We start from the raw sequence: 27,693 nt of genomic DNA, 5'->3' as shown, positions 1-27,693 counted from the left end.
ATAAAAAAAAACCAAAACGCAAAGTGGGGTTGCTGGAGGGCATCACATGAATTAGTCGGGAGTGTTCTTAGCCATGTAAATCGGTTCACTACGTCGGGTTTTTCTTCAAAATTTATTTTTGTGGTTATTTTTGTGGTTAGGTTACTAACACGAGTAGATGAATACTTTCTAACTCTGCATTTTTTCAAACCTTATCTTATAAACCTAGAGGAGGCAGGCAGGGGTTCGTTGGATCCTCAAAACTCGCGCTTAGAGTAAGAGGGAAAAAAATGTGGTTTAATTTATAAAAGCTTATATTTACCAGTCTGTAACTGAGAAGGTATTTGGCGAGTAATCAACATACATAAGTCTTCATTTTCTTTCTTAAACTGGAACTGGCAAGATCAATCATTTTCAAACCTGCCAAAGGTAACATCTGTAATCTTGATTCTTTTTTTTCATATTAATTAAAAATCAAACCAATCCCAGGAACATGAATGGCCAGTGGTGTCTGCCAATGTCCTTACAACGAAAAGTTGCATTTCAAAAATCAATAGATGGCGACACTATTTAGGTCTTCTTTATAACATTTTGTAAGAAAAATTAGAAAAAAAAATCCGATTTCACACTCGAATTAACAAAACAAAATAAACTAAACAAAAAACTATATCCATCAAGGCTTCTCTTCATGACAACACATAATAATCACTATTCAAACATTACGGTTTCCGTCACTCAACATGTGCGATCATTTCAAACACTTCGGAAACCTTTCCTCACATTAACACAGGAACCAATGTAGCTTGATTATTCAACTTAATAATTGACTCACTAGAAGTAGGTAAATTTGTAGCTTTCCATCAGATAAATTCCCTATGCTTCATATTCTTCTTCATTTATGGAAAACTACATAATGTTGCTTACGTAAAATAACAGCACATTTTACCGCAGTACACATTAGAATCTTTAAACAAAAGGTACCATATTGTAGCATGTTCATAATCAAATTAGATTCTTACGGCTTTAACACCAATAAGCTACCTTTTGCTAGACAACATATAGTATCAGTATGACTCGCTATACTATTTTAACTTATATTTAACTACAACTATTTTGTTGAAATCACAGATTAATCCGTTAATCACGGCGTATAGAAAACTAGAAATAATTCACTTTCAATAAGTTTCTTAATACACTAAACACTCACTGGGAGTGTTTTTTAAAGTCTTACACTTAGGTTTATCACAATAATTCACCAAAGATTTCCACTTCACTAAGAAGGATCGATTGGTTCACTGATTTCTGCAGCACAATCAGTTTCACCAGCAGAAAGGTTATGTGTAGGAGGGAACGGTAGGTTTGTCTCGCTATACCAAGACTCGAACTGCCGAATCCTGTCCTATAACTCTTTTAAAACACTCTCGCCCTCATTAGCATCGGGCACAAATTTCGTGTATTTCAATTTTAAAGCGCTGTGCACTTGATTATGATGAGCTCTCAAGTCAACCAGCTGTGTGAATTTCTGGCTGCAATGAGAGCAGAAGAGGAAACTCCGCGTATCATGGTCCGTCTTGTAGTAGGCGTACTTGATCGTCACATTCGGATGCGCGAGTGTAAAGTGTTGCTGCATCTGGGAAACATCTAGGAATAGTCTCAAACACTCGCTGCACTTCACAACGATGTCGCCTCTTTTGACGAAAACTGGCACATTTTGATCATGGACATGGGTCTTCGAATCCGATTGCGTCAGCAGCTTTTCACAAATTAAACACACTAAATTAGCCTCATCTGGTTTTTTAGCGGCGTGAGGTTTTTTCCCCAGTTTGGTAAGGTTTAGATGCGTGGGCGGGCCGGTCGGCCGCTCGGTTTTTTTAATCACTAGAGGTCGATCCGGGTGCGCGGTGCTAATATGTTGGAGCATAGGTTTGTTATAGTGGTTGAAATCGCAGTACGGGCAGGAGGCCGGTCGGAGATTGTAATGGCGGAGCGTGTGATGGTCTAAAACGTGAGCGTATTTGGAGGAGAAGTCGCAATAGTCGCATTTGCCGCCGACGCCGGATTTCTTGGCGGCCTGCTCGTCGATGACGAGGCCTTCGTCGTCGCTGCTGTCGGAGGCGCGTCTCGGGCGCGGGGTTCCCTCGTCGGGGATGGGGACGTCCTCCTCGTATCTAATTTCGAGCAGGGAGTTGTCGTCATCGTTGGCGTCGTCGTGGCGGGGCGCGTGAGCGGAGGAGGCGGCGGCGGCGGCGGGCTCGGCGGTGTCGAGCGGCAGACAGTTCATGCTGAGCTTCTGCACTTGCAGCACGGCGGCGACCCAGGCGGAGCGCACGGCGGGGTCGCGCGCCGCCTCCACGGGGCGCGCGGCGAGGCCGGCGTGCACGCTCTTGCCGTGGAACTGCGCCTCGTGGTACGTCGAGAAGTGGTTCGGGCAGTGGCTGCAGCACCACCTACAAGAGAACCGAAGCGTTGTGGTGAGTTAGCAAATATACAGCTCGCTATTTAAATAGGAATGGTATGGCTGAAAGTAATGAGTAGTCTGACAAAAAGCTGCAAAAATGCGAGCATTTCTTGGGACACTTGAATTTAATATATCACCATGAATCCAATAAGTATTGGTAATATGATGTTTTATCATTCCATATTAAAATATGTACATGTAGAACATTTTACTAGCTAAATTGTACAAAGAACTATATGATATGTATAAACTATTCCGATTTAAAATTGCTAGAAAACTTTCACTTTGTGCTGTAATAAAGCAAAATGTGTGGTCTCAAGTAAGTCTGACCAGCCTCAAAGGCACAAGCCTAAAACATCACAAGCGATCAAATGCAAAGCAATTTCATGTCACCTTATTCTGGTCAATTCCGCCTCTAAATGTTCCTGCATTATTTTATCGTGGGCGGTTTTGAACAGGCACTTCGGGCAGCAATACTGCATGTTAATCGGCAACCCGAAAACCCCGAAAATTTTCTCAAGTTTCTCCATACTGAGGTTGCTTGGGTTTTGGACTTCTACAGGTTTAGATGTTGTGGGGACCACGGGGCGTTCGTCTTGCATTTTCTGTTGGGCTAGTTTGTCCCTGTTTTTCTTGATGAGGTCTTCCTGGTAGGCTAATTGTTGGGAGACCCACTTCTCAACGTTGAAGTCGAGTGGTAGCTCTAGAGGTTCGAAGTTGTGTCGGTTGTGTTCCGACCAAACATGATCTTTCAACCCGGTTTGGTGGAACGCTTTGTATGAACATAAGCGGCATCCCCATCTGAAAATATGTGATATGTGAAAATTCAAGTCAAATTACAATAATAGAATTGAACGTCAAGTTTTCATTCTTATAAATGCTTGTAGTGTAACTGACGATAATAATATTTCATAAAGATGGCGGCAAAAAGTACCTAATAAATTGATGATTTACCATTTAAAATGGGACTAAGTCTATTAACAATAAATACAGAACATTATTTACACATCTATCGTTCTCATCCCTTTTTGAACAAAAGAAAAAACCTTGCATTTAATATTTAATCAAAGTTTCGGGAAAATTGTAAGAATTACTCACTTCCTGTATTGAAGCTCCTCAAACAAGTGGGACTCCATAACTTCCTTGCTGTCCTCCATAACAACTTTACACAAAGAACACTTGTAGTTCAGACCGTTGGGCTCACAGAATTCTCCATACTTCTTACACAATTCCTCTATCGAGACTTGCATGGGAGCATCACTGTCAACCTCACGCTTCACCAAGTTGAGGTTCACCTGAGGAACAGGCAGAGGTTGGATCTCCGGAAGAATTGTGCCAGTTGTGGGTGGTGGCGGATCAGCTTCAGCCTTTACCGTAGTCAATCCGGACTTCTGTCTCTGCCTCTGCCAATGGGGCATTCCATCCGGACCATTGGGAATGCTGCCTTCCCGATAGTAGAAGTAGAATATCTCAGGCTCCCTATTCGGGTGTGAAGTTGTTTGATGTTTTGTAACATTCTCCGGGGTGGACGTCCTGAAGGGGCAGTAAGCGCACTTGTATTGCATTTTGGACTGGTGCATTTTGGCACAGTGCTCGGAAACCTCAGGCCGGAGCATGCTCTTGAACTGGCACAGACCGCATTGCCAAGGCTTCAGATCCATGGTGGGCGCAGTGGTCGGGGTAGTAGGAGTGGGCTGACTCTCCTCCCTAACTACCAGCACGTTACCGACCGCGTGCGTCTCCGACAAATGTTTTTCCAGAACTTGTCTTCTGTGATGGTAGTAAGGGCACACCGAGCAAGCATACAGACGTATGTCATGCATTTTCAGATGCGCTAGAATCCTGACCGCTGTTAACGGTTTAGTTTTGTCAAGGGCCTGGTGCGGCGGGCAGTGGACGCAGTGGAAGTCGTTTGTACCGGAGTGTAAAGTTTCCCAATGGCATTTCAACATGGCTTCGTCGACTGAAATGTACGTGCAGCCGGAGGCCCCGCAAGTATATCGGTACCGTTCAGGCACATACCGCGGGAGCCTAGACGCTATGTCGTGTGGTAAAGTGACTGTAGGAGTTTGTTCTTTTTGAGATTTCTCAGGTGCTCGATTCGCTATGGAACTGGAAGCCAGGTTGACCATCCTATCAAAGTAGAATTCGTTGGTTTCTAGATGCGGCACCGGGTTCACGGGCGCCGTCTGTGCCACGGGCTGCTGCGATGCGTGCTGCTGCAAATGGCGCACCATGTTCAAGCGGACTTTAGTGTTAAACTCGCACAAATCGCAAAAAACAGATTCGTCCAGAATAGGGTTGATGGGTAGCTTGTCAATATCTGAAGGTCCATAGCGCTTCTGCTTGGGTGGAGGCCCGGCGGCGGTGCCTGATGACTTACGCTTCACACCTTTTGTTTTACTCTGGTCTTTCTTAGCGATAACGTACTGAATGTCAGACGGTAAAGGTTCCCGACTTCCGACACCATGAGCCAGTCTTAGATGTTTTTTGAGCAGATACATGGAGCTATCCGAGTGGGCGCACATTGGACATTTTAAACGCGTAGGGGCGTTATGGCTGTCGCTGAAGTGGTTCAAGAACATACCAACTTTGTCAGCCTCGAAAGGACAGTGAGCACATTTACACTTATCTCCTGTCTTCCAGCAAGTATAGGAATGCTTCTTGAACCCGCCAAAATTTTTGGAGACCCTATTGCATTTCTTGCATCTGAAGATGTTTGATAAGTCAGAGAGAGCTTGAGCTGACGTTGAAGGATTTTCATCGGCCTTTTCGTCATCCGATAGATTGATGATTCCGTCGGAAATATTAACGATGCCCTGTTTGGAGTCTTCCTCGTCGCTGTCAAGGCAGATCACGTCGGAATCATTCTTCTCCGGCGTGGTGTCCATGGGTTCTTCCTTCAGGACGGGGTTAGCTGCTGGGATATATTGGCCGCCGGAGCTGGCGTGACAGGTCTCGGAGGAGCTTCAACTGTGAGTGGTTGAAGGGAAGGCACAGGTGTTAATGTAGCCATGGCTGCTGTGGCTGGACTTTCGAGAAGGTTCGCTATAGCGTCATCCACGATGGTATCTTCCGCAAGGACTTCTGAAATAGGTGTAGCGGGTTCAGCTTCCTTTTCTGGTTCGGCGGTAGGCATGTCAAGCAGGGGACCGATAAGTTTTTCCAGTTCGATGGAGCGTTCGGCCTCTTTCACCGGGCTCTCTTTGTCTTGATTTGGCGTTACATTTTCAGCTTCAAGGGCTGCCTTTTTGAGTTCCACCAGAGGCAAGATCTTCTTGGAGTTGCCGCTCTAAAAACAAAGAAAAACTAACATTAAAATCAGGCATTAAACTCACAATTATAACAGTTTGCAACTTGATGCTGTGGCAGCCTCTATTCCCTTTACATTCATTACTAAATGCTCGTTTCGTATGCGTGTTTTATATAAGCTTTAACGTCATATTAATCATAAACTTAAAATACTAAAATAGACACCATACACGAAAGAAAGCGATCAAGCCCATTGGTGGCGTAGCCGGGATTTGAACCCGAGTCTCCGGCTATCGCGGCTGAAGGTTGGACCGCTACACTACCTCGACAGCCGAGGTACCTGTCGAAATTTCTGTAGTGTATGTTATCTCTGAAGGCGCCTTAGACCAACTTTCAGTTGGAGCAATGTGTGCTTGCACCACCTTGATCGCTGAGGTACCCGTTTTCTCGATTTCTCTAGTGTATGTTACCTGTTATCTGGTAGATAGATAGAAGACTGTTAGTACGGAACAGCGTAAAATGACTGACTTTCCGAACCTTGATTATGATTTATGAAAATTATGAATCAAAGCACGCGCCTTATAGAATGACACGATTTATAAGTGTATCGAATGGAGCAGACTCGTTTACGTCGGGCGGCCAATGCTGCGCTTTAAAGATTGCGTGAAGCATGGCAAGGCTCGGAACCGGTTTATTTTTTACCGGTTAAAACCGGTTTATTTCGATTTTACTCCGAACTTTGTAAAGAACGACAACCTTATGAGAACATTTTATTTGAACCAAAATAAACCGGTTTATTCGACGAGTGGCGAGACGCCGCGTAAATACCTACGTTCACGCAGCGACTTTTTGTTTGGTTAGAACAGTATTACCTATCATGCTGCGGAATAAACCGGTTTATTTTGTTCTAAACCGGTTAATCGAACGAAACCCTTATGAAAGCGTTCCCCTAAAAACCGGTTTAAAAATAGCTGTTTTTCGAGCGAAAACGAAATTTAAAGGTTTTGCCGCAAGTATATGATAACGGTTTGGAAATTTAACCGGTATCCGAGGCCTGAAGCATGGTCACCTTTGATATTCCATGCAACCAGTGGCAGTGACTGGCCGAAGACCGAACCACGTGGCGTCGTGTTGTCCATGATGGTCAATCACGATTCCTGGTTCTCCTCTTTAAATGATAAACGCATGAGGCGTCACGAGCAGGCCTCTAACCCCTTCTCACCTGACCCTTTAGCACAACTTGCCTTGTCGCGCGCGAGTCCATACCTAAATCAAGCGCGACAAGGCAAGTTGTGCCAGAGGGTCTGGGGGAGCATATAGGTACCTGCCGTGTGTATGGACACGACACAGTATAATAAAGGGTATTATCATACAGTATGGCCACTCCCGCTCCCCGCTGAAAGTGCCGCCCACCCCCTCTCGGTTACCTCAAAGTTACCGTCTGTCAAAAACGCGAACAGTCGACCTGTCATATTGCACTCATACAAGCATAGTACGCGTTCACCTACACGAGCTTAGACTGTGTGCTAGGAACGCGCCTCTTTCATATATTTAATCGCCAGTGTCCGAGGTGTGGTATGGACGAGGGATCCTCTTTCGAATTGGGCTATACAGCCACGAAGGTAAGTGACATAAGGATGCAGCTGGAATCATCAGTCATAGATGCAAAGGCCTATTATTATTATTATTATAAGTAGAGGTAAGTAACGTACTTCGAGAATAGTCCTGATGTAAGCCTGCGGGGTCTTGCCCGGGTGTTTGGTGGACGCGTGCGCAAGCAGTTCTGGTTCGTTGTCAGCGCCATGGACACACAGGGTGCAGTGGTACAGGCGCAGGCCGTGGGTCTTCAGGTGCAGGATCAGCGCTGTGGCGTCGGGGCAAGACTCGTTGCAGAACTAGAATATAAAACGGGTTTTGTTTAGCTTTGAGTAGCTTATGGGAACATGAAACCTAAGCTAACCACAGAAGAAAGTTGAGAAAACCCCCGAGATAGTAGACCGATTTTCATGAAACATGGCCAAGAACACTCCCGACTGTTTCAGGTTTCAAACAAAAAAAAACTAAATTTAAATCGGTTCATCCGTTCGGGAGCTACGATGGCACAGACAGACACACACACAGACAGACACGTCAAAGTTATAACACCTCGTCGTTTTTGCGTCGGGGGTTAAAAACTATGAAAACGGATTATATCGTGTATAATGATTTTATAATACATCCCGACGTTTTGAACTCTTTACAAAGTTCTTGATCGACGGGTGACTTAAACGGGTTTTCATAGTTTTATTTCACCAGTCACTATCGCGCTAACCGAAAGACAATCTTCAGCGAACAAGTAGGTAAATTTTTGTTAATAATTAGGAAAATTATTCAACAAAAGACGATGACACATACGATTTAAGTAAATTGAGATATGAATATGTAATCAAAAGATCAAATGATTACAACGTCGGAGGGTAGCGAATTGTATTAGGTACTAGCTGGACTGTATAATCAACTTTTTAATTAATCTACAATTGATAGGAACTATTGCCTGTGTAATATACGGGATCTTAAAACATACTCATGCAGTTTGTTTTATATATTTTTTTTTAGAACATGCTAACAATCCCTTCCTTTGCATTGTCTACAATATTAATCTATATTAGTATTTAACAATACTTTTGAAGGGTAGGTATTTAACTTACGACTCTAAGCACAATTTCACGGGTATATGTATTCTAAAAGCTAGGTATTAAAATTGTAAGAGATAATTGTTTAAAATACATACGTAGCAGATGCATCCAGCGGCGTTCTCATGTTTTTGTGTCAAATGCTCCCAAAACTTAGCGTGCGTCACGGTCTTGTATTCACATGGCTCATTGTTTTCAGCTGAAACAGATAATCAATAGAATATTAAACTCGTCTTGATAAATCTAAAACAGTCTAAATAAATAAGTCGGCCGTATAGTTACATCAATAAAATTGCCATATCGACAGCTAAAAGAATGCCTCGAGTGCTAAAACTTTAAACATGCTATTGTAAGTCGTGGCCGTATCAAAATATTGCAAGTGTGATTGATATATAAAATGGTCTACTCACTTTGTTTACAAATGTAGAGCGGAACAGCGTTTTCCCGTGACAAATTTTCCTCAGGGGATTCGCAGAGTGCAGGCACGTTGGTGGTCCTCAGCACGCAGCGACGGTCTGGCGACGACCCGTGCACCCGAACGATATGCGACGCGACCAGCTGGCTCGCTGCCCCACGGTAGAAGCACAGCCCACACACAACTCTGCACTTCCCGTGAATCTTGAAAACATGAGACACCAAGTCTATAGAGTTCCCAGACGAGTCAAAGTCACAATATGCGCACTCCAAAGCTTTTGTCCCTCCGACGCGCTGGTGAGTCGAAGCGTGTAACAACGCGTCTTCGACAGAGTCCGTGGTGAAGGAGCAGAAGCGACCGGCGCATTTGAATATCTGAACTAATTTGCCTGGAGTCATCATAGCTTCGAGAATTACTCTGTGCTTTTTGGACATGATTTCCGCTTGAGCTTCTTCATATTTGTACTCTTTGGGGGGTTCGGTCTCTTTTCTAATTACTGGGTAAGTCGGACTTGGACGTGGCGGTTCTATCGTTTGTGGCGCGACTGGTGGTACAAGGCTGACCACGGTTTCTATAACAGGCAACGCTGGAGCTTCTACAGCTGGTTCGACGGGGGCGACCAATTCTGCCAACGGACGGACGTTGATGTAGGGCGTCGGTGCTCTTTCTACAGGCTCAGGTGTCGCCGCAGGGGTCACAGGCTTTTCAACAGGTTCTACTACTTTTTCTAGAACGGGGAAATTGTCAATATGGTTGTCTAGGTAATGCGATAAGCACTCGCTGAATTTATGCTCACCCTGTGACGTCACGATGACTTTGCACACAAAACAGTAGCCGTCCCAGATCTCAGAGTGCTTGAGCTGCACATGCTTCTTCATGGAGATTAATAACCCCGTCTTATAATGATTGTCTTTGCCATTAATGCAGCATACGTACTCTTTGTTGCCAGCATCTGTGAAGCTTATTTTGAAATGTGGGTAATCCATTATATCACTCGAAACTCCTTGGTTCGTATCAGCGGCCTCTGTTTCTTCGTTGACCGCAGTGTCTTCTGTGAAATGATCATCCATATCGTCGTCCTCGTCTTTTTCGGCTTTGACCACACTCGATTCCGTGTTGGCGAAATTGGACATATCACTCATATTATCGTCGTTTTCGAACGAAATCTTCGAATTAAATGAGAACCTTCTAGATTTTTCCAGGACAGGGACATTGGATGTCTTAGCAGGGTGCGGCGCTTCAATCTCACTTTCTGTTACCTCGCTCCTGTCATCACTGGCTTCAGTATAGCTCTGGTTTGACCGAGTACTTCTAGTGGGCCGAGGTGTATTGGCCAAATGCGTTATTCTTTTCATTAGACTGCTAATAGTACTCTTTGTCATTACAGCGAAGTTTATGGTGTAAACCTCTGTTTCAGTATCATTATGGCGATGAATAACGTGCATTTTCAGGTTCTCGAGCGATATCTGGGTGTAATTGCATTTGCCACAAATATACCCTATGAGTTGCCCTTTAACGTCCTTCGGTGGAGGTGGAATGTCCAAGTTAAATGGGCACCTCTCTACATTAATGCATTCAGAGCACAGTTGTTTGTATTCACCGGTATGCATACTTACTACGTGCCAGAAGAACGATTCCAATACAGCCCTTCTTTTACCAAACTCGATAAAGCAGAACCTACAAGTATATTTGTCGGTGGGTATTTTGCTGATGGCAGCAAAATCGATGTCTCCGCACTGCTCGATGGCTTCTCTCGCTACATCTGGACTCATACGGGAAAGTGGAATTTCAGAATGAGGATGGTGCTTTTTATAATGGAACACTATGTCTTTCCAACTGTGAGTTGATACACACAACCGACACTGATATTCGGAAGCACTTTTAGAGAAACAATAGTTTTTATCAGTGAAGCAGCCGTAATCTGGTATCGTGTAAGAACGTTCAAGCGGGGCACTTGGTTTCGGGGCGGTGACTGAGCGCGCTTTACTTCTACTTTCCTCTTCTTTTTAGGTTTAATAACACCCGATTGCCATCCACCGCCTCTCTTGCGTTTTGGTTTTTTCTTTAATTCTACAAGCAACTCTGTGCTGCCAAAACTCTTAGAGGATGCCAGCGATTCATTTTCTGAGTCGGAACCACTATCTTGACCTTTTTCACTCGATTTACTTTCGTTTATGGAGTCTGTTTCGAAATCGTAAGGATCTTTTTCATTCTGTAGAATTTTAGTCTTTGACTTAGGGCCAGGTTTGTATTTCACTAAAGGTTTCTCATCTTTGTTCTTTTTCTCATCCGGACTAACTATTGCAGGTTTCCCTTTAGGCTTCGGTCCAGGTTTCTTACGCAATGGCTTCTCTATAACAGATTCTTCAATGTTCTTGACCTTTTCTAAAACAACTCTGGGTTCCGCTTTGTTCGGTTCTGGCTGGCTGACTTCGGACTGGCTGGATTCTAGGTCGTCGCTCTTTTCAGATTTTTCATCTATCATTTTAGCTAGGCGACACATGCGTATACCGGTAGCATTTAAGATTGCATCACTTACAAACATTTCCTTTATAGATTCCTGCAACTGTCTCAGTTCTCTTGAAGGTTTTTTCAGTTTAGGCTTTGCCAGTAATCCAGCAGCTTCAGATCTAGTCACGCGTTTTTCCTCACCAACACTCTTGACCTGCTTACCCTTCTTAAATTTACCAGTCTTGAATCTCTTTAGTCCTCTTCTGACAACCTTTTTACGAGTTTGTACGTTACCTGATTCTTTAACGCCCTCTTCATCATTGTTGTCCTCATGTTCAGAATTATCCTCGGTTAATGTCTCCTTGGAAACCTCTTTTTCATCAAGAACCTGACTAGTTTCTATTGAATCAGTTACTACCTGGCTTTCCACATTTTTTTCCTCGCTCACATTTTCCGTTATGTTATCTACGCTTGCTATCTTACTTTCGCTGTGATCATTTGTTTTCCCAGCTTCATTTTCAGCATCAGGGTTGCTATCTGACAATTGGCATGTCTTTGTTGCTAAAGGTTGGTGAGGCTCAGTATCATCTTTTGGTGTTAGTTTTTCTACATCCTCTTCGTTATCTTGCTTAGCATGTTCTATTTCACTGTTATCTTCTGAAGCCTTAATGTTTGAGGTGTTCTCCTCAATTTTATCATCACTTGTATCTTCTTCGTCGGAAACAATTTCACTTAATTTCTCGAGCTTCTTTTTGATTTTCTCATTTTCACCAGATTGGTCTCCAAGCATACTAAGCAATTCTTTAATTTTAGACTTATCTTGTAAAATTGACAACAAACTACCAATGGAATCTATTTGTGGAGCTGGATCCTTAGGAGTTTCGACATTGTCTTTGGTTGGCTTGTTTTCAGCATCATGAGTAGATGAAATATCCGAATTCATTTCACATTGTTTTTCAATAGTACTGTCTGGCTTGTGTCCTGTTGGTTCAGAATATTCTAGACTCATATTTTCAGCTTCATTTGTGCTATCTGGCGTTGACTGACCATCTAAAGTTTTATCATTAATTAAGCTTTGGTCATTTTTAGAAGATTCTTCTTCATTTAACGATGTGGACACGACGGGTTCAGGATCATTTTTGTCCTGGGTTTGACTAATTATTTTGGATTGACAATCACTTTGCGATTCTGTGTCTTTTAAAATCAAACTTAAACGGGTGGTCTGCTCATCAGTAACTTGATTAGAACTTTCTTCCTTTTTATCGCCAGCGACTATCAGAGACTTTTCACAGTCTGTTTTATCGGTTTCAATTTTAAGACTATCAAACAAATCTTTATTTTCAGACACAGTTTTGTTACTTTCCGTTTTAAGGGCATCGACAGTCTCCGTGGTTTCAGCTAGTGTCTGTTTTGTTTCTTTCTTTAGAGGACTGCTAGTTATTTTTTCTAACATCGTTTCGATGCTTATGTCATTGAAGAGATCATTACACGCTCCTGATTTAGAAGTAGCTAGGTCATTGTCAAGATCTGCTATAAGTGAATTAATATTGTCTAGAACTGGATCACTGATAATATTATCGGGAAAGAGATCTATTCCATCAAGGCCAAAACTGCTATCCAACTTATCTTCAGGTTCATTAACTTCATTAGCATTTTCGTTTTTACTAGAAGATTCTTTAGTGCTAATTTCAGTATTATCATCCTGAGGATTGACATTTTTACCGGACTGTATAACATTTCTTTTAGTTTTACTTTTAGTCGGAGACTTTTTAGGGGAAGTATTTTTAGTAGCAGGGTTACTTTTACTTTCAGAATCATCAGAATCAGAATCATAAACTACTTTTTTTACTCTGCGTGGCCGAGCTTTAACAACCTCTTCTTCTGGTTCCACGGATGACGGAGTTTCTTCGATTTTTCGACCAGACCGTCTTGTGACCCGTTTTTCAGACTTTGCTTCGCATAATTCGTTTTTATCTTCATCGTCTTCCTTCTTATTAGTTTTCGCAGTTAAATTATGTTTATCGTCGTGTGTTGTTTTGTTGGACGCATTGTCGGTTTTCTTTTTACCTTCTTTTATTTTTTTCTCAACCTTGGCCTGTACAGCGGGTTTTTGCTTTTCGTCTTTCACTACTGATGGAGATGATTTCTTATCGATTTTGACCGCTATGTTTTTAGTGGGTTCGACCGGCTGTGGCTCAGGTTCAGGTCGTTTAATTTTCGGAATTTTATAATTTTTGACTGAACTGATGGTCGGGGTTTTAATTCCACTATCACTAGAAATACCGTAACTGTGCCTTTCGCGAGATTCCGCGCGTTTTCTGTCATGTGAGTAATTAGACCTCTCATTCAATTTCTGTTCTTTGCGTTGTCTGGGATCTCTGTAGTTAAACTTTTTCGTCTTCTCGTACGATTCTCTACCTTGTGTTCTGTTCAAGCCATGCTTAGTATCAGGTTGTTTATCGTAGCTGTCCCTACGAATTCGAGGATCACGAGAGTTCGTGGTATCTTTAGACTTTGTTGGATGTGAATCTTGATTCAATTTACGGTCGTTATTCCTATACGACTCAAATTCGGCTTTTAAATCTTTAAAACTCTTTTCAGTTCTCGTAGTAGATAATTCCCTGCCTACACTTTGTGCTCTCTTAAATCTATCTCTGTTATTGTCTTCCATTCTATGGAATGAATTAGCCGGCAAAGCTCGGCCTACACTGGACTCACGCACCAATGACCGTCCTACGCTCGAAGCGCGTTGTCTGCGGGCATCAAAGTTATTATCATTATTTCTGTGCGAATCAAGGAATTTCTGAAAAGTGCTATTAACGCTCGTGTCAATCGTAAAAGCACGTCCCGCGTGTGATTCGACTGACAATTCATTTCTAACACTTCTTCCGACACTTGAAGCTCTCGCACGATAGTCAGGCATAGACCGGCCCGCACTGGGCTCACGTTGGAATGGGCGTCTCGAACTCACCTCGGTATAATTATCCGGACCACGACTTCGATCTCTTGAATATAAGCGTTCTCTATCATTTTCACTTGGCACTGAGCGTCCAACACTAGCTTCGCGACACGACATTTGATCTCTTCTATAAGTCTGGTCCGGAGTGTAAGGTTTTGGTTCATTTCTGGGCACACTTTGTTCTCTATTAAAGTTTCTGGGATCGTTTCTCTGATACCTATTACGATCATTGTACGAACCGGAGTCTCTTCTACTACTATTTGCTTCATTATCGTAGCTTCGATTTAATCTCGGATCGTGCGAAGCTTTGCCATATTTTGGGCTCGGATTTGGATATGAGTAATCAGATCTTCCGAACGGATGACTGGGCGTCATAGGCGCTTCAGATCTCCCAAATGGATGACTGGGAGTCAATGGAGCTTCTGATCTTCCAAAGGGGTGACTTGGCGTCATAGGTGCGTCAGATCTTCCGAAGGGATGATTTGGTGTCATAGGAGCCTCTGAACGTCCAAACGGATGACTTGGTGTACGTGGCGGATCGGACATTCCAAATGAGTGATTGGAGGATTCGGATCTACCGAATGGATGACTCGGTGTCCGAGGACACTCAGACCTGCCAAAGTAATGAGACGGGGTTGAAGGAGCATCGCCTCTGCCAAATGAAGGTGTAGGAGTACTTGGACAGTCGGATCTTGAATAATAGTTGGACTGCTGTTGCCCTTCCTGTCTATGATATTCATCTCTACTATTTCTGTCATTTCTAGATCTGTTATAACCAGTGTCGTAATTAGGATCGTTAAATCGTGACCTCGGCCCTCCATCTCTTTGTGGATGGCTGCCTCTTGAGTTTCGATCGTCCCATTTACGGCCAGAATTTTTTTCTCTGTCGGCATTCGACATTTCCCAGCTAGATGTATCAGCGGGACTGCGCTCGGAGGACTCCCACACAGATTTTCGGTCATTAGAATTATCTTGAGCTGGAAACATAGGCGCATACACGTGTTTACGGCCATTGTCATCATTATTGAATGGCCTATTTGTATTGAAGTCAAATGACCTAGAATCAGGGGTCATGTTCGGTGTTCTGCTAGGTGTCATATTCGGCGCCCTGTTTGGCGTCATATTGGGTGCAGGATTTCGGGATGGAGTCATATTAGGGTAAGCAACAGGAGGCGTAGGTAATAAAGCATCCTTTCTGATGCGTGGATCTACTGGAGCTACAGGCTTTTTTACTTCTGGTTTATCCACTGGTTTTCGTACTTCGAGAATAGCATCGCTCTTAGCTTGGCTTGGAGTCGACGGCGCGAATGGGCTCATCGTGTTTGGAGACATTAATGGGGGCAATTGTCGCATATCAACATCAGCCTTGGAGTTTGCAACAACCATTTTAACAGGATCGGCAGGTATTATAACGGGTGGGGATACTAGGGTATCGTCAGTAATGTCCATATCGGGGGACTTGGGAGCAAAGTCCTCGTCATCTGGCGATTTTAAGGCTGTATCTCTTTCATCGTCCGAATCGTCGCTTAGTGCTATTTTAGAGATCAAATTAAACCTTTCGACTTCTTTCTCAGTTAATTTCAAAGATTGAAGTTTCATGGATTCTTTTCTCGACTCCGACGTTCTAGGGGTTTTTACAAAGAGTGAAGGTTTATTTGTAGACACAGACTTTTTCTTATAGTTTTCTATCGAAATCCTCTTTTTTGGTAGTTCCTCCTGCGCATTAGAAACTTTTGTGACCTTGGGCTGATGTAAAGCTGGTGTAATAGCTTCAGCACAGGGTAGGGATATGGTATCGCTTAGTATCTCGTTTTTCAATGCTTGTAAAATATCGATTTCAGATACTATATCTTTCTTTGCAGGCTGTACTGTAGGCTCATTGAGTAAAGGAATTTCAGCATCTGGTTTCGGTATAGATTCCGTACTGGACTTGTCTGTCGAAATAACGTTTTTGTTTGTATTTTTTGTAGTTTCGCTATTTATTCCCACGGTCTCTAAACCTTTGTCTGATGCTTGGTCCACTTCTGACTTATCAAGAGATTTCTTCAGTTCTGGAAGTTTCTCACTAGATGCATCTAATGTTTTTTTTGGAGAATTCTTCGCATTGTGATCACTTGGTGTATTAATTTCGTTAGCATCCGAATTGTTGGAATTGTAGAAATTGACCTTGAATGGTACTGGAACTGGTTCCGGTGCAGGTTTAGGATTCTCATTCAAAGTATTAATATTTGAATTTTCCTGAATATCAAAGTCATTCATATCTATATTACCAGTGTATTTTGCCGACTTATCCTTTTCAATATCAACGTCGTTTATTGAAATTATGCCTGTAGAATTCATATCGTTAGATTTTACAGGTGACAATGATGTACTTGTTTTTTGGCTAGCAGATTTGACGACATCTTTATTTTTTGTTGAGTAGGCTGGTTCAGGTGGTTTTGGTCGAATCCGATCGGTTGGTTTGGTGGCACAATTATTATCATCAAACATTTCAAAGTCGGTTAGGTCACATATTTTCTGATTACTAGCAGCATTTTGAATTTGGCTGGATTCTGGTAAAGCTTCTTCTTTATCGGAATTTATAACAAGACAAATTTGTATTTTACGCGATACTTGGTCTTGTTCCAAGTCAGATTTGTTCTGATTAGAGGGCGTATCTTTAGTCTTATCATTTTCAACTACAACTAAATTCCCATAAATGTTTTCTATAGCTTCACTTTCACTATCGGATAATTCTCCTTCTTCTACATCAGCTTTGTTTTTCGATTGGCTCTTTTTGGTCTTCTTATTTTTATACGACTTTAAAATCAAGTCTGAAATGTCTTCGTTTGCCCCAGTCTGTTTCAATTCCCCGAGTATTTGCGTTCTGAGTTCACGTAAAGTCGCTATATCGACATCTCGTTCACTGCAATTAATTATCCTTGATAATATATCTTTTGTATTTAAAGAATTCAAACGTTCTTCTGGAACTTTTAAAGTTATATTTAAATCCTTTGACTTGCGTAGATGAGATTCTTTGGACGATTTTTTTCTTTCACGTTTATGATAAGAAGGAGAGTGCCTACGTGATGGTCTTGGAGGTGATCTCCTGCTAAAAAGATTTTCGTCCCGAGGAGGTCCAGTCGATGGTGACCAAAGTCTTGATCTTTCACTTCGTTCCGGGGATTGTAAAACTCGCGTGTAGTTTCGTTTAGAGCTAGATTTATATGGCGATTTCTCACTCGAAGAATTTTTAGACGGCGAAAGGGAACCTTTATTGGGCCTCCGCTGGAACAATGCCGGTTCTTTGGTGCCAGAGCATCCGACTTCAGTTTCAGTAGCCCGCGCTATTTCGGGTAATGTATCTGGATCAAGAGATTTAGCTGTTACAGTTTTGAGTTTATTTCGAGCTAAATTTAAGTCTGTCTTGTCAGCAGGAACAATGGCTTCAGATGCAGGCTTAATCCCCGGTAAAGTGTTCCCCTGCAATTAATTTTAATTTTAAAGTGAAACCGATGTACACTTAAGAAAAAAGTGATTAATTCCACCAGTGGCCTAGGCGGGAATCAAACCCGCCTCTACTAACGTCCGGACGTATTATATTATATTAGCCACAAGCTATGCCAAGCCATAAATAATAAATAAATAGATATTATAGGGCATTCTTACACAGATGAATGTAAGGTGTAAATAATTATTTCTCTTGACATACCTGTTCCACTTTGGCGTACAAATTGATGAGAACTTGTTCACACTTTAATAAGTTGTCCATTTTCATCCTAAAATAAAAAAACAGATTTAAATGACTACCACACTATTCCTATAGCGTTAATCATTATCAATATGACAGTTCATTTTTATATAAGTAGATGTAAATTGTTTGGAAATAGGTATATTATGGAACTTTAACACAAAGCAACGCGAAAAGTATTATTATTGTAATCACAGAATGCAAACTAAACAGATATATTTATTATAGTAATAATCACAAAATGCAAACTAAACAGATATGCAATAAAACGAAATGTCTCAACAATAACATGTAATAACCTTTTCTTCTTATCCAGTAAAAGATCTCTCAGAGATCGTATTTTGTCCAGCTGAGCCTGCCGTGGATTCACAGCACCACTGCGTGTATTTTCCAGTCTTTTAATCATCTTTTCCAGGAAAGGGATGTACTGCTTCATCTCCTCGAACTTTTTGTCGTACTCGGCATCCATTTTGGCAGCTGAAACGTATCAGATTATTTCAATTAATCAATAGTTACTATGAGCGATACAAACAAATCCCATAATATAAAAAAAACCTGTGCAAAACTTAAAAATAAAAAGCATATTGATAGGACATATATGTTTGATCAAATTACTAATGTACGTCACGGCAGAGTTCATATTCATTTCCGTAATAACATTGGATGCTAATGAATTGGATAGGATCAATATTACTTTCAAGCAGACAGTACACCAGTACGTTCAACACTATGGTGTTGATTAGTAATACATATTTGAAACACGTGTAAGGAGAGATGAGTTGAATCCATTGGAAAAAAACATTCCAATAACCGTTTCTACTAAACAATACAGGTAACCTATCTTACAATACATATTCGTTTGGCCTGCTTCATATCAATCATATCATAACACATTCACCTTTTCAGCAATAGTTTAGTTATATAAGCAAGTCTTACAAAGTACGTCATAGCGCGCGGCCGGTTATCGGTACAATATATTAAAAAGTATTCAGGAAAATATATCGTAACTTACAATTTCTAATGACAGCGTGTTTTGTTAGTTATTACGTTCGCAGGTCGCCTTTCACGGCCATTTATTTATTACGTAACGTACAATGATTTTTCCCATTTAGAATTCCATCCCTAATTCAATATTTATTACGAAATAACGTAGTTTTATCTTTATTTTTGAGTGTGGAGTTTAGTTGAGTTAATTAAGACTGTATTTACATTAGTATGAAGACGCTTTCGCGTCGTCGTCGCTGAACGCATGCGCATGCGTACGCATGTTCAATTCTTCATACTAACGAGCAATTTTTGGTCGGCGAAAGCCGATCCCGCGTCGATATGTTTGTGGATACCCAAAGTCACTGTACAGGCGAATTGCTTAATACCATTTTTAGATATATTGCCGGCGGCCGTAATGTCTGCAAGATCGTGATATTCTATGGCATATCCTTAAACGTAAACTATTGGACCAATTGCACCAAATCCTTTGATTTTTATTCTAGCATGAAGAGAAACTGTAATTATAGTTAATAAGAGGAGCGTGAGCAAAATGTAAATATAATACTACAACTTAGTTTGTAATTTACGCCACAAGGTGGCAGACGTAGTGTGCTTGAACAGTAGGAGACAGCACTTTCTTTATAAAGTGTATAACTTTTCTAAAGAGTCAATGCGAAGTATACAATATATTTTCTATTATAGGCCACAATATAACAGATTCTCCAACGCGCACGGCCCCTATCGTAAGTACGGGTACACGGATAGCTCCCGTCGGGTACATATCACAATCACACACAAAAACATCTTTTCACGAAAAAAGATAAAAATAGAACATTAAAAATAATATTTTTGGAGAAATAAATAAATATTATAGGACAATCTTACACAGATTGACTGTTTCCCACGATAAGCCCAACTCACACAACGCTATATCCATACTAATATTATAAATGGGAAAGTGTGTGTGTCTGTTTGTTTGTCCATCTTTCACGGCAAAACGGAGCGACGAATTGATGTAATTTTTTAAGTGGAGATAGTTGAAGGGATGGAGAGTCACATAGGCTACTTTTTGTCTTTTTCTAACGCGAGCGAAGCCGCGGGCAAAAGCTAGTATAATATACAAATCCATACTAATACTATAAATGGGAAAGTGTGTGTGTCTGTTTGTTTGTCCGTTCTTCACGGCAAAACGGAGCGACGAATTGATGTAATTTTTTAAGTGGAGATAGTTGAAGGGATGGAGAGTGACATAGGCTACTTTTTATCTCTTTCTAACGCGAGCGTAGCCGCGGGCAAAAGCTAGTACTTTATATACATAGAAAACATCCATGACTCAGGGACAAATATCTGTGGTCATCACATAACTAAATGCCCTTATCGGGATTCAAACCCAGGACCGCGGCTAAGCAGGCAGGATCACTGCGCGTTAGGCTAGATTGGTCGTCGAAGATGACATTAAGTATTAATCAAACCACTGGAACCAAACAGGTAACCAGCAATTCCGAAACGATAAGCTAATTCTTACTGCTGAATCGGCTAAGTCAAGTAAAATAGTAATGAACCCAAGCGACTTTACAAATACATACGTTTTTTCCACCTTTTACCCATGGTACCACGGCTTTTGTACCACAGGGGGACTACGGGTAATTTTTTCCCCGTAGACCCACTGCTCTAGTTTTAAGTTATCTTTTTGAATACGAAACTTGCCGTGGGCCCACGGGTCATACCCGCGGATAAGTTATTTCCCCGTAGATCCACCACCACCATCAACCAATGCACATGACATGCCTCCTTCACAACTAAGCAAAACTTTTTGGTTACTTATAGAATTTATTATCCTTTTGTCCGGGTCTACCTAAAACGCAGTCTGACTAATTCGCGTTATGCCTAGACCAATTGAGAAATAGTCGTACTAAGACTTAGGCTTGTTGCGTTTTTGTCCAAATGCGAATCTGGCAAACCTAGATTTAGGCCTGTTGCGTTTTTGTCCAAAAGCGAATTCGGCACATTAAGATAGGTAGGTTAGGTTCGTTAGGTATCTTTAGATGCCCGAAGGGCAAACAGATTGGAAATAGGAGCCCCGCAAAGCGGGGCTCCGTCGAGTTTAAGGCAAAATAAAGAAACTTGAGGCTAGAAATGCCTACTTTGAATGCGTTTTATGCTAACTGCCAATTAGGCGTAACGCGAAATGGGCAAACATCTTCTTAGGCTTAATTCGTTTTAGCCACGATGCGAAAAATATGACAGCGGTGGTCTACGGGTAAAAGGCAGTTCTTTTCAATTACCCGTAGTCCCATTTTGGTACAGTGGGTCTACGGGGAAAAAAATTACCCGTAGTCCCCCTGTGGTACAAAAGCCGTGGTACCATGGGTAAAAGGTGGTTTTTTCGGGGGCGTATGTACAGAGACGAGACATGAAGCGAAGTAAGACCATTTTATACCGCAAACATACTTATCGGAATAAGTAGCAGGCCACAATGTAAAGTAGGGAGAAATAACAAGCATGACGCTCTTAAAATAAGAGGCTATTTAGTATTTACTTATTTACAGTACCTAGTAATATATCATCTAGTCAATAAGATATTATTAATCCATACGAAATGCAATGGACGCACAAGTAGATAACCATAGACATAAAGAACAATGGCGCAACAAAGAGATCATTCACAAATCACAGGTGACGATACGTGCCGAAACAAGACGATGTCATTTATTACCTTGCTAGGCCTAATAAAGTAAAATTCCATTAATCGGTTGAAAATACAAAAGCAAACGGGATGAGCAATCGACATAAGATGTACCTAGTCGGGCGGTCCAGCAGAAGCAAGAAGATAACGTGTAATAATAATAAAGTGAAGAAGCAGAGGTTCTATAATGCTTTATCACAAGCACAACTTGTATCACATATATTATTCAGTGCCGAAATCCCGTATCGGGCATTCATGGTTTCGTTGTCAAGCCGGATGAATCGATAGTCGGGATCGTTGCATTAAAAACAATATGATAAATATTTTGTGTCCCGGGATCGTTTGTATTGCAATTATTGTACTAAGGATACGGAAAAAATAATTCTCAAAGTTGGTCAGAGCAATAAATCCAACTCCGTTCGAGATCTCGAAAATATTAATCGAGATCTCGAGTATCTCGGCCAATATCGCACAAATCGAGTTTACTTGTCGAACATCAACAAAACGAGATATTGTGATTTGTACATTAATCCGAACTAAATATTATTATTTTATCTATCCCATTTTACTTGATCCAATTACGAATACAAGGTGCGACCAAGCAAACCACGTTGTAACTCGTGGCGTGAAAGTCTGCCATCGGAATCATTGCAAGTTTAGGCTGGTCCAACTATGCACTTGCGCTCGTAACTCTAGCAGGCTAGCACGCGCTGAAAACGCTGAACTTGCACGCTTCTTTATACCATTGCACTCAAACCTGCAACCACCGTAAGTAGGTAACCAAACACTCCCAATACTAACACGTGCATTTTACAACTAATCTAACGTTTTCAGGAGCTACTTCACTTTCCTTAATGAAGGCAGAAAATACCATGCTGCACCTAGTTAATACCAGACCGATTCCTTATCGCTATTGCCTCAGGTTTCAGCGAGAAGTACCTGCTATCCCGGTCAGAATTTTACCATAATAAGCACGAGGTACTTTTAGCTGGAAGCAACTGGTATAGGTACAAGACCTTAAGACCCTAAAATAAAACGGTGCACGATTGATGATGTGCTGGCTATGTTGGCGGTTAAGTATTAAGTCACGATCGATGACAACACATATGTGGGGTAAATTAAATACGGGATATTTATAGTATTTGACATCTGGGAACTGTCACTATACTAGATAAACGAACGTAGCATACCTGCCAGGACATTGCCAGTCCTGTGCGGAGCAAATAGGTATTTTGTTTTATAAAGCAAAATGATGAATGCAAGAAGTTCTTAATTCTTATTTTACGAATACCTACGAAATAAGAATGAAAGAGAGACGGAAAGTGAGTTGTAGTGAATTTCCAAGAAAGCAGCCGCAGTTATGCAGGGTGGGAAATAATAAAGTAGGTACCTACCATTTTGTGAACACGTGTCCATTTTATGACAAGGCCGGATGCCACAATATGGCCACGTTTTGTTCACAAACTATGTCCTGATGCAAAAACCTACAAAGTACCTATCACCAAAAAATGAAGGTATGCTCAATTAAAATTGGATACCTTTTTAAAAGGGCCTCCGGTATCCAGTTCTTTCCGGCAGACAGTGACTCTCCCAGAAAAAAAAAAACGACATCTAAGGGACCGGCCACATCAGAGCGTCGCGTGTCTCGGGGCGCGCAACGGACGTCCGCGCCACGCCACCTGAGTGTAATTCAAAAAACGTCTCCTCAGTACATTTTGTATAGGAAGGACGTAAGACGCGCCGCCAAGCGGCGCGGCGCGCGCCACGCCGCCGCCACGCCACCTGGGGCGCGTCTTACGTCCTTCCTATACAAAATGTACTGAGGAGACGTTTTTTGAATTACACTCAGGTGGCGTGGCGCGGACGTCCGTTGCGCACCCCGAGACACGCGACGCTTAAGTGGGAACGCTGGCTAAGATGACTCAAATGCAACACCCAGGGTATGAAGACGAGTGCGCTTCTTTCTAACCAGTGGCTATTAACAGCCACTGTGCCAGCTGGCATCTTTTCAGTTTTCCCCTAGAACGTATAAGTAGCTCTCGGCTCCACTGGACCGCCGGCCAAGACAAGCCATGAGATAAGTAATTCAAGCACTCATTGTAAATAGGTACCTGGTTATTTTCTGTATTGTATGGTAATTTGCTTTAGGGTGCTGTAAAATTTATTTTCATTCCCGCTTCCGTAACATGTTAAAGCCCAAATAATAGTTTTAAATTGTACAGGTACCTAGCCTAATACTTACGTGGTACAATAATAAACTGTACGTAAGTACCTATTCTGTATTTTTGTATATAAAACGTCCCGCTATATATTCAATTTAATTCTATCGAGACGACACCTAACTGACCTAACTAAATATTTTGCAGATTCAAAATAAATCATATTTCAAATATCAAATTATTTTGCCATTAGCACCTACATCATTCATCTTAGGTATGTTAAGGCACGTAAGTAACGATTAATCTTGTTATTAATAAAATACTTAAAATATCTGAAAAGATACCTTATTTTACATTTTGAAATAAATAATTACCTACCTGCATTGAAAATGGGGAATGGAACGACCAAAGGAAGAAGTTTCTAGAAATAACACGCCACTCCAATAGTCCAATAGATTCACGGGTGAAAAATAATTACATTTACTTATCTACAAACTACTACTTGAAATGCTTGACAACTTATGCGGATATTTAGATTATGCTTGGTAATATGGCAAATTACTGAATTGAAAATTAATACATTCATATATTAGCAAAAAATATGATTTAAAAAAAATCGACACCATGTCGCGAACAGATCGAAGTAAAAATCAATAAACACGCATACCTTCTTACACTCGATCTCTTTTTCACAACACAAATACACTTTTTAACTGTTTAAACTTAATTTATGCGTTACAAAACTTAATAAAACAATCATTGTTCAGAGCTTAAGTTTGCCACAAAATGGACGCCAGCGCTCAAGTGTCGATCGAGTCCGTCCGGTCCGTCGCCTCTGGATTCGCATCGTAGAGTGAATTCAAAATGGCGTCGCACGCGGCCCCTCTTCTCAACACAATTTCAAACAAAGAACTTTGCACCTGGCTTGTTGTTTGACATTTATAACGCAATAGATAGCAAAAAAAACCATTTAGATTTAGTTTAATATTTTCGTTATTTTTTAACTATTATAACGTTCATATTTTTTAATAAAGTATTTCGAATGAAACCGGATGCGCACACCTAGTAGAATAGCAACATGATATGATGAGACACGGTAGGGAGACTGGCAACTCTTCTGTAGGTTTCGTTTAGTCCACAAACTTTGGAAAGTGACCTTTTGTTACGATATATCGTATAATATATGATATCATACAATAATTTAATACTTTTAAATATTACTATAGTATAAAATATAGTTATTCACTATTATTAATAATATCCAAAGGGCATGATTCATAATAAAGTAGGTAGGTACCATGTTAAAAATTAATAATACGCCAAACAAAAAAAAACTCTAGATCAGACTGAATTGCTAAACTATTTTACCACAGGTAAACATACCTCATATTCCAAACCATTTCAATACATTTAGTAACTGCTAGTATTTATTCCACTCGAGTAACTGCCGAAATAGAAATAAAACGCATGAAATAAATCTATAGTGATAGCTGTGTGGACTATTTAGAATATTTCAACCTAAACATTATTGATTAATTGCGCACGCCATTACGTAACGCGTCCTCTTTGTGCTCTCTGCGAATTCATACTCTTTGGCGCTAACGCTTTCAACGTATATCTGTAGGTATGTTCTGAATTATGAGGTCAAAATTGTGTAATTTGTCGTAAGAATTTCACTTATCGATATGGATCAACAATGTTTATACATGTATCCGTTACGAATAAACTATCTGTATTTGTAATATCCACTCGATCCAATCTGCACTGCGTAGGCATCTACATTAAACGACGCCATTGTACAACTGATGTTTCCGTTTGATCGTTTCTTGCTTATTCATTGATTATAACGAGTATACAAACTTGCACTAACCTGTTTAAAAAATTAACAATATAAAATAAACTAATCCTAATCACTCCGCGCGTTGGTTAGGTATAATGGTGGCTGCACATTTTGCGTGCAGCTGGTCGATTCCTTTTCGCTGTTCTCTCGCGGGCAGGACGGCGACTGGATTGACGCGCGGCCGCGGTCGGTAACCCACGCCCCACCGCTCTAGCGTCGTCGGCAGCGCCACACGACGGATTCCTCGACTATTCGCGGAGCGGCACTCTGCAAAGGAGCACGCTGTGATGCCGGCCGATCTTCTAATAATCTTTCAGTTGACACGAGAGTTCTCGAATGTGCGCTTATTTTTCCGTTGACGTCTTTTGTTTCAGTATTCCTGCCAGCACGAAGTTCAGGTTGGTCGTCAAAAGACAAATTGACAGGGTAAAAAGTTTTTACCAAAAACGTCAGACGTGTGTCAAGTGAATTGCAAAAGCAGAAGATAGTGTTTCGCGACGTGCTTAAATTGATTTTAATTTATGATTAGGTAGGTACGTCGTACGTTGATATTCGTGACCCCGTTTTTCTGCATTACAAAATACAGTACGTGTTTTCTTAGCTATTGATGTTTAGGTAGGCAAGAAAATGAAATGATCATCAATTCATCACAAGAAATACGTCACGTCACAGATCCGGTTATGAAACATGGAGTTCGAATAATCCTCGATATTCATTCATTAGTCATTACCTACGATTGAAAAGTACCTATTGGTAACTAATAATTACCCAAAGTCATGTCATACCATCATTTGTACCCAACTTGCTTTTACCTACTACGGTAAAACAGTTATAAAATGTCTGGAATTCTTTACCTGTTACCGGTTTTCTACTTTTTTCGTTTTTAGTAAGTATGTGAAAGAAAGTGGAAAGCGGGTATATGAATGAATCTAAATACTATACTTTGTTCGTGTTTCGGTAGTTTCATCAAACGCTAAGTTTTTCAAGAGACTTGGTAAAACAATTGTGCACCAATTTATAAGTTGTATTCTTCAATATACGGAGCACAGTAAAGGTAATGAAATGAAATGATTTATTTATGCATGTGGAGAATGGGTTACAATTAGGTTCTATTTAAGGAAAGGTACACTTTTTAATACCTAATATTACTTAATGTACACACAGTTTTAATAAGAATCGCTATCAGTCGTGAACTTTGCTTCTTTGACCCTCTCGTGTCACATTTTCTTTCCCTCGGCTTGACACGAAGAGATCTAGATTATTATTTTGGGTGATAAAACTTAGAAAGATACCGATCTATCCCTTGTGTTAGATAAGATAAGAAACAAAATGAGTCAACCGAGGTTTTAAACATGGACCTGGTTTTAAGAGGCTAATATTATCAGGCGTCTATCTATCTAATACAACTGCAAACGTTTTTTAGAAATTATGCTATGGGGTTTTTGCCTCTTCTATTAGATTGTAGTGACAGTGGTCAAATGTTTACCGCTTTTCCGCCTAGGCAAACTACATAGCAATCGAGATAGAGAAGGGGGTCCCCTACATTCTAAGTACCATACCAAGTTTCTAAGGAGTCCTACGAGTAGATCTCTCTCGATTTATTTATTTAGTTACAAGAACGGCTTAATTAGGTGCCTACTAATTCTAGTAGATAAGACTTTACTATTATTAATCTAATTAGAATACGACGATATAAGTTACCTATTAGTGGGCAGTTATGCACGATTTTATTTAACCTAGGTACCTATTTGAAGCCCACACCCTTGGCACGTGTGAAATATTTGAAAAATAAACGCTTGGCTTGTAGCTGTATCTTTTCTATCTATTACCTATTGCTTATCTATGCGGTAACATTGGGCCATTATGATCATAATGTTCTGCAATAATAGTTATTTGTTAAACAAGGGGGCAAAGTTGTATTTTAACGCCGAGCGTGGAATTGAAAAACGAGCAAGTGAAAGGATTCTATAGTTGAACCACGAGCGAAGCGAGTGGTTCGAGAATAGAATCCTGAACTTGCGAATTTTTTAACACACGAGAAGTAAAATACATTTGCACCCGAGTGTAACACAAAACTTTTCCCCTCACTATAGCGAGGAAACTAC

General features: G+C 41.0%; 3 protein-coding genes across 5 annotated transcripts; all 3 read right to left on the bottom strand.

Annotated features, from left to right (window-relative positions):
* Positions 1-275: 275 nt before the first annotated feature.
* LOC125236245 (zinc finger protein 142-like) lies at positions 276-5,328 on the bottom strand. Its single transcript, XM_048142932.1, has 3 exons — positions 3,536-5,328; positions 2,831-3,238; positions 276-2,426 (listed from the first exon to the last, which is right to left on the bottom strand). Exons 1-3 carry the CDS (start codon positions 5,326-5,328, stop codon positions 1,379-1,381), a joined length of 3,249 nt encoding a protein of 1,082 aa, XP_047998889.1. The 3' UTR covers positions 276-1,378.
* Positions 5,329-5,339: 11 nt separating this feature from the next.
* On the bottom strand, positions 5,340-10,581 carry LOC125236246. The gene is made up of 4 exons (XM_048142933.1): positions 8,772-10,581; positions 8,460-8,560; positions 7,402-7,584; positions 5,340-5,729 (listed from the first exon to the last, which is right to left on the bottom strand). Exons 1-4 carry the CDS (start codon positions 10,546-10,548, stop codon positions 5,340-5,342), a joined length of 2,451 nt encoding a protein of 816 aa, XP_047998890.1. The 5' UTR covers positions 10,549-10,581.
* On the bottom strand, positions 9,935-27,388 carry LOC125236243 (serine/arginine repetitive matrix protein 2-like). Of its 3 annotated transcripts, none has more exons than XM_048142929.1 (4): positions 25,619-27,388; positions 18,216-18,393; positions 17,878-17,944; positions 9,935-17,648 (listed from the first exon to the last, which is right to left on the bottom strand). In XM_048142929.1, the coding sequence occupies exons 2-4, from the start codon at positions 18,383-18,385 to the stop codon at positions 10,599-10,601; spliced, it is 7,287 nt and encodes a 2,428-aa protein (XP_047998886.1). In that variant the 5' UTR covers positions 18,386-18,393; positions 25,619-27,388; the 3' UTR covers positions 9,935-10,598. The 3 variants fall into 3 exon arrangements, with proteins under 3 accessions (XP_047998886.1, XP_047998888.1, XP_047998887.1); XM_048142931.1 differs by lacking the exon at positions 25,619-27,388 and adding an exon at positions 25,132-25,313; XM_048142930.1 differs by lacking the exon at positions 25,619-27,388 and adding an exon at positions 24,416-24,566.
* Between the last annotated feature and the right edge of the window lie 305 nt (positions 27,389-27,693).

The sequence above is a fragment of the Leguminivora glycinivorella genome, chromosome 19 (genome assembly GCF_023078275.1).
Source record: "Leguminivora glycinivorella isolate SPB_JAAS2020 chromosome 19, LegGlyc_1.1, whole genome shotgun sequence".
NCBI classification, from domain to species: domain Eukaryota; kingdom Metazoa; phylum Arthropoda; class Insecta; order Lepidoptera; family Tortricidae; genus Leguminivora; species Leguminivora glycinivorella.
The sequence above is the reverse complement of the archived record's forward strand: the minus strand, read 5'-3'. Positions and strand labels throughout refer to the sequence as shown.

What these genes read in the sequence shown, in the direction of transcription:
- LOC125236245 (XM_048142932.1), bottom strand. Translation starts at nt 5,328, where the DNA reads ATGGACACCACGCCGGAGAAGAATGATTCCGACGTGATCTGCCTTGAC. An exon ending in GAGGAGCTTCAATACAGGAA is followed by an intron (nt 3,239 to 3,535) that starts GTGAGTAATTCT and finishes ACATATTTTCAG; the next exon opens with ATGGGGATGCCGCTTATGTT. An exon ending in GCGGAATTGACCAGAATAAG is followed by an intron (nt 2,427 to 2,830) that starts GTGACATGAAAT and finishes GTTCTCTTGTAG; the next exon opens with GTGGTGCTGCAGCCACTGCC.
- LOC125236246 (XM_048142933.1), bottom strand. Translation starts at nt 10,548, where the DNA reads ATGAGTCCAGATGTAGCGAGAGAAGCCATCGAGCAGTGCGGAGACATC. An exon ending in GCTCTACATTTGTAAACAAA is followed by an intron (nt 8,561 to 8,771) that starts GTGAGTAGACCA and finishes TATCTGTTTCAG; the next exon opens with CTGAAAACAATGAGCCATGT. An exon ending in CCGCTGGATGCATCTGCTAC is followed by an intron (nt 7,585 to 8,459) that starts GTATGTATTTTA and finishes TTTATATTCTAG; the next exon opens with TTCTGCAACGAGTCTTGCCC.
- LOC125236243 (XM_048142929.1), bottom strand. Translation starts at nt 18,385, where the DNA reads ATGGATGCCGAGTACGACAAAAAGTTCGAGGAGATGAAGCAGTACATC. An exon ending in TTACTGGATAAGAAGAAAAG is followed by an intron (nt 17,945 to 18,215) that starts GTTATTACATGT and finishes TTTTTATTTTAG; the next exon opens with GATGAAAATGGACAACTTAT. An exon ending in TGTACGCCAAAGTGGAACAG is followed by an intron (nt 17,649 to 17,877) that starts GTATGTCAAGAG and finishes AATTAATTGCAG; the next exon opens with GGGAACACTTTACCGGGGAT.